The 12,934-nt window shown below is 37.9% G+C and overlaps 1 protein-coding gene across 2 annotated transcripts in view; it reads left to right on the top strand.

Annotated features, from left to right (window-relative positions):
• LOC105479585 (SHQ1, H/ACA ribonucleoprotein assembly factor) overlaps positions 1–12,934 on the top strand; it is a 121,067-nt gene that overhangs the window by 51,600 nt on the left and 56,533 nt on the right. For both annotated transcript variants that reach the window (XM_071092078.1, XM_011737605.2), the window contains exon 9: positions 1,553–1,676. In XM_071092078.1, the coding sequence (XP_070948179.1) occupies positions 1,553–1,676 (124 nt within the window). The remainder of the gene's footprint in view (positions 1–1,552; positions 1,677–12,934) is intronic.

Genomic DNA, 12,934 nt, shown 5'->3' with positions numbered 1-12,934 from the left:
TATCAAGATTATATCAATGAAAACAACCAGTATTTTTTAAGTTGCAAAATCCAGGTTGGTTCATTGACGTCACTTTGTTAAAATAATAGGTAAGATGTAAACAGGAACTGAAACACTTACTTCATTATAGAATCTTACTACTCCAAAAATGGTTCAAGGACCAACAACCTGACCAGCGGCTTCAGCTGGGAGCTCATTAGAAAGACAGCATTTCAGTCCCACCTCACATCCACCGAATCAGAACCAGAATTTGTAGCAAGATCTCTGGGGAGTTTGTATGCCTACTGAAGATGAAAAGTGCTCCCCTCTAGGCTTCATTGGAGTTCCTCATGTTGCCATGATCAGCATATAAGAGGAATCGGTTTCTGTGTTAGCATTTATTAATATGTTGGAAGTAGTTGGTGACTGGATGATTTTGTGGTGTAGTTATTAAAAATCTACATGAAAATTCACCTATTTATGGTTTTTAAGTTCATAATTCTCTTTATGTCAAATACTCAGTGTTAATCAGATTTCTCATAGCTTTAAGGATTAATGTACATGTAAATTATCTTTCTCCCTTGGTTTTAAGTTTCACATATGGTTTACATTTTTTATACTTTGCTTATCGAAAAACAATTTTGTGGAAATTTTCTGTTGTCTAGTGTTTTTAGTAAGTTTTGAATTGCTAATGTTATCAGTTTGATACCATTCAAGATAGAACACCTTTTTTTCCGTAGAAATCAGTTTGATAAGCAAGAGCAAATTACTCAAGTAAATGTCTTGTATTACCCATGTCCAGTGCAAAAAAAAAAAAAAAGAAAAGAAAAAAAGAGGAGAGGAAGTTGAACATACTTTACTAAAGAGCTCTACTTTTTTTTTTTTTTTTTTTGTGATGGAATCTTGCTGCATTGTCCAGGCTGGAGTGCAGTAGCATAATCTTGACTCACTGCAGCCTCTGCCTCCCAGGTTTGAGCAATTCTCTGCTTCAGCCTCCTGAGTAGCTGGGATTACAGGTGCCTGTCACCGCACCTGGCTAATTTTTGTATTTTTAGTAGAGACGGGATTTCGCCCTGTTGGCCAGGCAGATTTTGAACTCCTGACCTCAGGTGATCCGCCCGCTTTGGCGTCCCAAAGTGCTTTACAGGCATGAGCCACCGTGCCCGATGAGTTCTACATTTTTGATGTGTGCCATCTTGAATAGCCCTAGATGACAGAAACATGAAATGTAAATTATTTTAAAATATCCTTTATGTGCATCTGTATTTTGTTAATGCCATGTGTTTTAGATTCTTATTTGTAAGAATCTAAAATACTTAGGACTTTAAAAAGCTTTCTTGTGACATTTGTGATGTATTGATAGTGTGAGAAATTAGAAAAACTAAGATTCTATGTTTTATTTTAAGGTATACGAAAATAATCTTATTTCATGGTTTTATGTTTCTCTTCTACTTGGCATCACAATGATCCGAACTTACAGCTTTTAAATGAGAAAAGCTTCCTATTTCATTGTGTGCTTTTGTTTGTGTGACATTTGATGGAAATGACTGCTTATTAAAATGTCACTTCACAGACTTGGACTAATGTTCATGAAATCATGGTGTCTTTTGGAAGAAGGGTGCTGTGTTACCCACTCTATCGCCATTTCAAGCTGGTGGTGAAGGCCTGCAGCGACACTATAAAGATATTGCAACTAGGTAAGATATTATTGCGCTTGCAAATTTGGGAGGGAAAAAGTTGTAAGTTTTTAATCTGCGAAGATACAATTATTTTTGTTTTTTTTCTGTATATAAATAAGTAATGAAAAATGAATCCAACCACTTTTAAAGTACAAAATTCCTGTGTATAACATATATGTAGATAAGTAATTGCACAGAGGCGTAATAAAAACTCTTTTCCGAGAGGAGTAAGGAAGGTAAACAAATAAGGCGCACACAGTATTGCAAACCATTTTACATTATAATAGCTTGCATGGTTCAGTATTTCTTGACTGCCTGTAATCTTCTAGGCTCTATGGTGGGGCTGAGGGTCTAATAATAAAGAAGGTAGAAAAGTTCCCTGCTCTGTTGAAGTTTACAGTTTTGTCAGACAGATGATGAGTAAGTAAGCAGTTCCAAAGAGAGAGTGAAAAGTACTCTGCTGGGAGAAGTCCAGGGATCATTTAGGAGGGGACAAGTAACTTAGATTTGGCATCTCAAGAAAGATTTTCCAACAAAAAGTACAGCTACTCTGAGCACTTTTGACTTGCTAAATTCAACCCGAAAAGACAAACACTTGCTAGCTTTAAGGATGTGGGAAATTATGAGTTCTGAAACAAATTCCAAAGTGCCCATAATATTATCATTAGAATAAGTACATAATTTCCAGGGTAATGACTTTGAAGGGGGCACCATCCATTTGTGTGTATTAGTTCTGGCACATTTATTTAAAACTCACTCTTAGTACTTTATGGTCATTTCTTATATTCTCCCCCTGGGGAGACTCATCATTCCTTTGCCCTTAGATAAAAGTGTTTCTGGGAACTTGGTTTTCAGACTTGAGAATAAGAAAGGGAAAGAAAGGAAGTTCTTCCCTCTACCTCCAGGTGACTTCACTGACCTAAAGAAGAGAATCACATCTCAAATGTTTTCTCCTACCTCGAGGTGTACTTTGCCTACTGTGTAACCTGTGGTCTTCTTGCCCTGGTGGCGGGGATGGGGGAGGAAAATCACGTTTGAAGTAGATTATTTTAAAGTAGACAATAATTGTAAAAATGAATCATGGTTAGATGAAAGATGCCTTTTTATTCATCCAGTTGGTTTAGACTAGCCGTATTTTATTTTGAAGGATTGTTGATTATAGGATAAAAGAGCTATCATTGAGAAATCTATTTTCTTTAACTTAGCAGTGGGAAACAAACTGCTTTGTTTTTTCACGTGTTATTTCTTCTTGCCTTCCATCCAAGATGTTTTTTGAATTGCTAAAAGTACCTTGGAAAATCAATCTACTATAAATGACTGTGTGAGCCTCAGTTACACGTCACCATTCATTTCTTTTTTAAGGCCTGCTAGATTATCTGGGCATTATTCATGGACTTAACCAGTGAGAATGCAGTTTGCGGTTATCCTGTTATATCGTGGCTTCCAGATGGAGAATTGGCAGAACCTCCACATGCCCGTTTGCACACACACTCACGCACTCACACACTCACTCTCCCTCTCTCACTCTCACTCACATATACAAACTACTGCTTGTTACTTTTTATTCTGGGAAGTAATCTAGTTCTTTTGACTTTTATTGGAAAAGTAATCAGTTCTGTGATTGCATAACCAAAAATAAATTCGATTGCCTTGACTTACACAGGAATCAATTACCCAAACCGTTTTAGTAAGCCAGGACTGAAAATGAGACTCAACTTTTATTCATTATCACTACGACAAGAAGTAGTTTTATCAACTGTGTTATGATAGCAACATAAAACTTGAAGTAACACACTGGAGGCCACTGCTAAAAATGAACCTGAACCCTCTATGTACCATGTACAGTGTGTTCTGTGACTAATTTGGGTTGTGGCTAGTTAGTGCTAAAACTGAGGGCTGGGTTGTCTAGAATTTGTGCCAGAAGCTGTGGAGATGACATGCTCTGGATGAGAATTGTCACCTGTCTTTGCACAGGTGGATGGCACAGGGATGCCATTCTTGCCGCTGAAGAGGCTCATGTGTTTGAACACCCCATAATTTAAATAAAGGTAGCTCTGGTTTGGCATTTACTGTTTTCCGAGAATGAATTCATGCCTGCTTATAATTCAAAATGCAGTCACAGTGTTCACACTTTTTATTATAAAGGTCAGTATAGTGTTCCATAGTTGAAAGTAATGAATAACCCTGGCTCCAAAGAAGGATTGATCTTAAATGGAATGAGCTTTCAAAACCAATGTAGGAGTGCTTCAGAAACTACAGAATATGTCATTATAACTGATTGACTAAGATCTGAGTTTTCAAAGAGCCAGGAATTGGCTTCATGTGACTTCACAAGTAGCCTTTACAAGGATTCTTTACTAGGCCTTTGGCTCTTTTCAGGTTTGCATTTCTTTTCATTCCATCCCCTCCTCCAGAAGACTGTATGTTTATCTCTGGAGATTGCTATTTTGTTTAATCCAAGCTCCTTAAGGGCAGGAAATCCTGCTTTGCCCCTTAAGTACTGTTTTAGTGCTTAACAAAGGACCTTGCTCTCTTTGGATCAGTCATCTTGGGGCACATGACTCCTTCTTTTCCTCTGTCTCTGTCTCTTCAACTTTTATTGCCTCTTTGTTCCTTTCTTTTTGGAAGAATGGATAAAATTTTTCATGGAAGCATCACTTAGCTGCTGTTAGTCAATTAAAAATAAAAGAGAAAAAGCAGATTTTCTAATGTATCTTCAGAAGAGTTATTCTTTTTTTTTCTTTTTTCCCTTGAGACATAGTCTTGCTCTGTTGCCCAAGGCTGGAGGGCAGTGGCGGATCTTGACTCACTGCAACCTCCACTTCCTAGGTTCAAGAAATTCTCATGCCTCAGCCTCCCAAGTAGCTGGGATTACAGACATGCACCACCATGCCTGGCTAGTATTTGTATGTTTAGTAGAGGCGGGCTTTTGCCATGTTGACCAGGCTGGTCTGGAACTCCTGGCCTCAAGTGATCTGCCTGCCTTGACTTCCCACAGTGCTAGGATTACAGGTGTGAGCCACTGCACCTGGCCCACTCAGAAGAGTTACTCATTTTAGAAGTGACAAGTCGTAGTTTAATACTTGATCATACATTATTTTGGTAATTTAGTGAGTGCATTGTCTACATCTTATTGATGTATAGAAGGTATTCCTTACTTTACTTCCATTAGAAGGGTAGGATGGGATGGGGTGGAAGAGAAACACCAACTTAATTTTTGCTTCCAGTTCTCCCTTTGAACTCATTCTGTGGGTTCTTTTTTTTTCCTTCTTCTTGGATGGAATATATATCCTATATATATCATATCGTATATTTGTCTCCTATAATATATATCCTATAACTTTTTCTTTCACTTTAGATTTTTAAAAAGTTCTTTTACCACTTCTAGTCACAAGAGGAGTCTAATTTCGGCACTTAAAATGTCCACTTTGAACTTCATTACAAAAGGAAATCTTCCCTTCCCCAGCTGGGACCTGCCTGAGGGTGGGTGACCAGCAGCAGGGAGGAGGACCCCTTTCACTTTGACGGGACATACTGCTTTCCTCCACTCGGCCACCACATGCTGCTCTGTCCTGCTTCTTAATGGAAGCCAGACACCAATCTTTATACTCTACAGTTGATGTCTACAGTTAAAATTTCCAGGGTAAGCAAGTTGTACTCTCTTAGGGCCTATTGAAACCCCGTTTCTCTTGGTTTGAGGTAACAGAAAAGCACCTCCTTCCCGCACCCATGGAGTGTAGTAAGAAACTGCACAGCACTCTACCACCTTTATCCATGGAGATTTTTTCTGGACCTCTTTACTCTTAAGCTCCTGAAGGTGAATATTTGGCGAATGAATTACAAATCATTTTTAGTTTCTGTCTCTACAAGTTCAGCATAAAGAGGTTAGTATCTCTTTAAAATATAGGGATACTTGATACCAGTTACTTTCTTTGTGAGCCTCGTTAGAAAAGAGTCAGAAAGAGTTCTGTCCTGATGTGTTGATAATACGTACAGGTGGATGGCACAGGGATGCCATTATTGCCACTGAAGAGGCTCATTTGTTTGGACACCCCATAATTTAAATAGAAGTAGCTCTGGTTTGGCTAGTTTGTTAATAATAACCATAGCTGCGTGTGTTAGCTACTTTCTGTGTGCCAGTGCTAAGTTCAGTTCTTTAGATGCCATATCTCATTTTGCTCACGTTGCAATCCTGTGAAGCAAGCATTACTATCCCCATTTTGCAAATAGAAGACAGGCTCAAAGAAGTGAAGTCAATGGCCCAGGGTCTTACAGCTAGTAGGTGGGAGACCCTAGATTTGACTCCAGATCTGTGTAACTTAGAGTCTGTGTGCTTATATATATTGAACTAGTTATAAATGAAATTATATGAAGCCTGGAATTTGCTTCAAAATAGTCCAGAGTGGGTTGTGGGAAAGTGGGTGGGGTGTAGCTGAAACAAGGTTGGCTACAAGTTGATGGCTGTCTGGGTGATGAGTATGTGGGATTCATGATACTGTGTTCCCTATTTTTGTACATGTTGTGATTTTCCCTTAGACAAAGTCTTTTTTTTCTTAAGTCTGGACTCTTCACCACCATACTACTCTTCACCACCATACTAATAAAAACATATACAGTTGTTCTTTCTATTTGCTGTTTTGTTTTTAAGGGTAATAGAAACCTACTTTTTAATAACATGTGAAGTCTAATGAATAGTAGCTACCGAACAGGTAGTAACCCAAGAAACAGCCTTCAGGAGTCTAGTTGTTGTCACCAATTAAAACCTTGTATTACTTCAGATAATTAATAACCCTTACGTATCAGTTATTAATTGGGCTTAATAAACACATTTTCAGAGATTACTGCTTTACTAACCTCTTCTGTAGATAAAATAACACAATCAGTGAGAAAGAAAAGAAGAGCTATGGCACCAAGCCCAGGGCTTATGACTGATCAGTTTTTTAAAAGAAAAATGGATGTTTAAAACGTTGAGGTTTGGCAAGTGTATTGGATGAGCTCCGAGTTTGGAGGAGACCTTAGAGGTGAATTTCTTTTTAATGTTTACATTTTATTTATTCCAGAGTCAGTATAGCAAATGACTTTTTAAAAAATTGAATTGTAGAGGAGATACTGCAAACTCGAAAACTAAAAGATGAAATCACTGCGATTTTCCAGTGTTGACAGTTATCTATATTTAATTTCTGTAAGTTCCAAGTTCTGGACATTTTAAAGAATTGTTAGGCCTTTTAATTTTTACTCTTTAAATACGTCGTATGAAACTATTTTGAGATTTATTCAACAAGTATTTGTTGAGAACTTGCCGTGTGAGGCTGCTGAGCTGGATTCTGAAGATATAATAGTTCTAATGGGGGCACAGGGCACAGAATTACACAACTACCAGGGTTTTTGAAAAATTGCATTTGTATTAAGTAGCTCAAAAGAGAAATATGGAAAGTGAAAATATAAGCCAGGGAAACTGACCTACATTTAAGTCATTGAAGACATATAACTTCCTATTGTGGGAGCCTCTGCTTTATTTGACCTTTAATTCTCAGCTTCTACTAGTTTCCTAGCGCCCTACTTGTTAATTGCTTGATGAGTTCATCTATTCATTGATTTGTTCGATACATATTTTGAATGTATACCTACTCAGGAGCCAGTCCATGCAAAGCACCCTGTAAATATAAAGAGCAATAGAAAAATAAATAAATGTGTGGGCTTTTTTGGGGGAGCCTGTTCACTAGCCAGGGAGCTAAGATGTCCCTCAATAACATAAAATATATAGTCAACTGTGGTAAGTGCCTTACAAGAAAGGTGGATTAAGTAGTTGAAAAAAGAGAGAGATGACACATTTCGCTAGGGGTCAGGGAGGCTGTGAGATTTGAATTGGGACTTGAAGGATGGAGGGAATGTTGTAAACATTGTGAGTAAACCGTGTGAGGAGGTTCATGGGATAGTATAGTTTCTGCTATGAAAATGTGTTTGTTGGAATGAGATGATGGAAAATCGATATGCTATCTGATGCTGAGATTTGCTCTATAGCCTCTAAAACTAGTTGATAGTTTCTTTCCTATCTGAGTTAACTGGTCACTGGAATTTACATCTCTACTTTGCAAATATTATTGTTTAATTCCCTGCTCCTTACCCGGGAGATGGTAATTCCTTGTGTTTTCTTCCTCGTATTCTAAATTGTTCTTGAACTTTTTTTTTCTGACTTAATTCCCCATACCAATTAATGTTTCTAAGAATAGAACAATCACGGTGCTCTCAGAAACTTCAGCATGGAATTAAAGTCAGCTACTGAAGTAGCATTTGTACCTGTTTTTGTTGACCATTTTACATACCAGCTAATCCAAGAAAGGAGAGAACTTCAGAGGACAGCAGGAGTTAACTCCTGGAAATCATGAACTGCTGCTGAATGTTTGAAAGGGAGAACTCTGGATTCTCCTTCTGTGAGGCAAAGTGAATTCCTTTTACTCTTGTTTCTTCCTTGGAGTACAAGTCTATGTTCCCAGCCTCCTAAATTAGTACATTCTTCCCATTCATATGTATTATTTAACCTCAGAGCATTTGCAGGTTTATACTTATAACCCTTTGTAGAAGGGTATTGTGTATAAATGTAAACATTAAAAGAAAGAATATCAAATTCTAGTCATCTCCATAGAATCCCTTTCCCCCTAATACTTCTAAATAATGTTAATCACTAAAAATGTTTAGATTGCTTTCATGGTAATTTTTGGGTTACATTTGTATAAAACATTCTTGGTTCTCTTAAAATACACAGTAGAGGGAAGCATTTCCCATATGGCTTACAAATAATAAATTGCCTTTTAATTGCAACAAATGATGAATAACTTGTGGTTATTTGGCTTCAAAAATATCACTTAAAATATTTTAAAATGTTAGTATTCTTTGAAAATTGGAGTTATATAGAAATGCTTACTGATGGGTGATGGCTTCAAGTCGGCTGACCTCTTAAATATTACATACAATTTAAATCTACACTATATTTTCTGTATTACTTATTTTTGTTAATTTCAGCAGTTTCTGAGCTGAGCAGTGTAGAAATCCCTAGAACTTAGTTACATGGTTTGAATGTATGGCTTAAAAAAAACTTCTATAATTAGTGCCTCTTTAAATAAATTTAAAGTCAGTTTTGAGATTATTTTTATGGATCTGATTTTTTATGGAAGTAACTTTCTGTAAGAAAATAGCAGCAGAAAATTGTATGTATTTAAGACAACTTTGGGGGAACAAAGAGAAAACCTTCTATTTGACCCTAATGAATCAAGGTCCTATTGTATACTAATACTAAGGCCTTGATGAACTGAATTGAATAATTGTTTATGTTTTACCTGGAATACATGTAAGAATTACAATTATGTACCACATAACGACTTTCAGTAGGTGATGGACCACATGTACAATAGTGGTCCCATAACATTGTAATACTGTGATTACTGTATCTTTATTTTCTTACTAATTTTTTTTTGTTTGTTTTTCTTTGAATCAGTAAAGAGCTGGAATATACTGTATCTTTTGTATGCTTGGATATGTTTAGATACAAAAATACTTAGCACCGTGTTACAATTGCTTACAGCATTCAGGACAGTCATATGCTATACTGGTTTGCAGCCTAGGAGCAATAGGCTATACTATAGCCTAGGTGTGTAGTGGAGACTACCATCTAGGTTTGTGTAAGTACATTCTGTGATGTTCACATGGCAGAATCACCTAATGACACATTTCTCAGAACATATCCAAATCATTAAGCAACATCTGATTATACATATATTTAGGTAATTTAGAGTTTCATTTCATTTATTTTTTAGAGACAAGGTCTCACTCTGTCACCCAGGCTGGAGTACAGTATGGCATAATCATGGCTCACTGCAACTTCAAACTCCCGGGCTCAAGCTGTCCTCCTGCCTCAGCCTCCCAAAGTGCTGGTTTACAGGTGTGAGCCACCATATCCCAACTTAAAGTTTAAAGTAAGAAGTTAGCGTTGGAAAATAACAAGTGGCAGACATTTATTTATTCAACAGACATGAATCAAATCTATTCTCCATGCAAGGGAGTATAACAGAATTGGTGAAGAGTTACAAGATATTTATGACTTGGTCTTAGCTCTTAAGGAGTTTATTGTGTAATAGGAATGATAGGTCAAAAGATAGGGTACAAAATGTAAGTATTTATGATAAGAACACATGGACACGGGCAGCAACACCCATTGGGGCCTTTCGGAGGGTGGGAGGGGGTGGGCGGGAGGAGGGAGAGGATCAGGAAGAAGAGCTAGTGGATACTCAGCTTAATACCTGGGTAATGGGATGATGTGTGCAGTAAACCACCATGGCACATATACCTCAGAACTTAAATGTTCAAAACAAGAACAAAATGTAAGTCTTTATAAGATACAAAGGAGAGACTCCCTTTAAAAAAGACCTTAACGGACAGGTATGGTGGCTCATGCCTGTAAACTCAGCACTTTGGGAGGTAGAAGGGGGAAGATCTCTTGAGGCCAGGAGTTTGAGACCAGCCTGGGCAACATAATGAGACCTTGATTCTAGAAAAAAAAATTTTTTTTTAAATTAGCAGGGCATAGTTGTGTGTGCCTGTAGTCCTAACTACTTGGGATCACGAGGCAGGAGGATTGCTTGAGCCCAGCAGTTCGAGGTTACAGGGAGCTATGATCACACCACTGCACTGTAGCCTGGGTGACAGAGTAAGACCTTGTCTCTAACAAAAAAAAAAAAAAAAGAAATTACCTTAATGGCCATCCACAGGCCAAATCCATCTTCTATTGCCCTTGAGCTAATAATGCTTTTTACATTTTTAAATCGTTGAAAAAAATAAAAATAATATTTTGTGACTTGGGAAAATTATTTTAAATTCTCATTTTAGTGTCCATAAATAAAGTTTTATTGGAACACAGGCTCATTCACTTACATACTGTCTATGGCTGCTTTTCTGATAAGATGACAGAATTGAGTAAGTGCATCAGATATTGACCTGCAAAGCCAAAATATTTACTTTCTATCTCTTTACAGAGAAAATTTACCACCTCTGCCTTGGGTATGTACATGGAGGTTGGAGGGAGCCCTTTTGTAGGGAGCCGAGGTCTTTGGCTGCTTGCCATTCCAAATAGTAGCCAGCATTGAAGTAGATCATTTCAGCTGTTTTCTCTCGCCTTCCCACAGGATGAAATGTAGCTGATCTAGTTGGCTCACGTTAGAGTAGACTTCTGTACATTAGGAGAGGCAAACTGAGATGGCTACTTCGCCAAGCAGGCAAATGAATAAGGATGCTAGGGTTTAAGGAAATAGAGACTAATGAGGCCTGTGTGAACTCGAGAGATACATGGCTCAACTGTAGCCTACTGTTGCTGTGTGAATATGTAGTATTGCCAGTTTTAAAAAGAAGTAGAAAGTAAAATTAAAGTAGAAAGCTTTAAAATCTTTTAAAGCTTAAGTATGAACAAAGAAGTAAAATAATTTTAAATCACAATGTAAGAGCCATAGCATGTCTGAGAGCCCACGTCAGCCTGGGAGGCCCCCGGTTTTCAGTCTCTGCTCTAAAGCAAGCTAAGTGCCAGCCTGTCTTTCTCATACCCTCTTGGACCTGCCTGTTTCTAGCTGCAGTGAAGGCTTGCACCAGGTCTTTGCTCCTTCAGTCGTGGCTTGAGACTGAGTCTCAGCCTGATACAGGTTCTAAGATTGGGGCAGACAAAGGAGGTAAGAGATGTCCCGCATTGTCTAATGTAGTTAACACCAAAAACCTTTTTAAAAAGTGGATGCCCTGCCTCTCTTTTGACTACTTTGTATTGTTAATCTTGTCAGCCAGAGCCTGGTCAGGGTGGAGGAAATGAGTGATAGGATTTCAGTTACCATACTTCACTCTGACCCTGATAGAGTGCTTGTTAGTAGTGGGAGGAGAAGGGATTAATAGGGAAGGAGCAAACAGCATTAATGAGTGATGTATAATGATAGTTACTAAAGAATGTGTAGGATTTAGAAAAGAAGATGTGGAGGAAGGGTATTCCCTGAGAAAGTAGAAGGCAAAAAAATCAGAAAAAGGAAAATGAAAGAGTTCCATGTCCAAGAAACGGCAAATTCCTGTCTGTCTGGAGGCCAGAGGTGTGAAGGGGAATGGTAGGGTAAAGATGGAAACAGTGTGCAGGGACTGGGCTGAAAGGAGCCTGCAATGGCTTGCTGATGAGTTTGGGTCTTATTCAGGGAGGAACCACTGAAGAGTTTGGCATTGGAGCCGGTGAGAGGCTTATGAAATCAGATTCATCTGGCAGCAACACTTAGTATAGAGTCATTGAGAAGGGTGAAGTTAGTGGGCATGGAGAAGAGAGGAGACTTATTCTTGCCTAGACCCAAGGTAGTCTGGGGACAGGCAGTATGGTCTGAACTATAGCGTTAGCCACGGCACTGAGGAGGAAGGAATATGTGGGCAGGTGCTTCACAGGTAGCGGGGGCAGGGACCAGTAACGGGAGTGCCAGGGCTGATCATATGACCTGTTGTCGTCCTTCCTTTTTTATATATAAAGTACTTACATGTTTGTTGTCTCATTTAATTTCCATGGCAATTCTTAAGAATTTTTCTTCTAATTTATCCCTGTGGAAACAGATTCAGATTAAGTACCAAACAGCTAAGAAGTGATACCAGAAGCAAGCAAACTCTGGGCTGCACAGCTGGTCCCCAGTGGAACTGTTGGGATTGTTACCATTTTTACTTTGTGAGAAATTAGCTAAGAACTGCATAAGATTATTTATGTGTAGCTTTTTAATGATCTTTCCTTGGCTTTTTAGAATTGGGGAACACAGTTCTAAGATCTTAATTTCATAGTCAAAATTTTCATCCATCCTTTTCATATAAATTAAACTTACATGTAGAGATACATATCTAATCAGCTTTACTAAATTATATTTATTATCCATTGATTAAAATATAAAGAAGCATAGCTCAGTCTGCCAGTGTGCACACCATTTAGCAGAAAGCAAACATATTCACTGAAACACAGTGAGGATTTCAAAACGGTTTAGTTTTTCTCCTTGTTTACCTTGACATACTTATCAGTACTTGAGATCACCAAAATAAATTCATCAGTGGTAGGATTAGGTTTAGGTTTGGTTTTTCTTTTTATGAGCTCTTTGAGATATCCAGTTGTCTTTTTCCTGTATACTCCTATTTCTTCTTTCCGACTTCATGAAGTTTTAGTTTTTTTTCATTTTGAAATAAAACAAATTTCAAAGAATTAGAACGCTATTAAGTGGTATTTATTGGAAAAAATG

This window comes from Macaca nemestrina, chromosome 2 (genome assembly GCF_043159975.1).
Source record: "Macaca nemestrina isolate mMacNem1 chromosome 2, mMacNem.hap1, whole genome shotgun sequence".
NCBI classification, from domain to species: Eukaryota; Metazoa; Chordata; class Mammalia; order Primates; family Cercopithecidae; genus Macaca; species Macaca nemestrina.
This window is presented reverse-complemented; position numbering and strand designations above follow the sequence as displayed.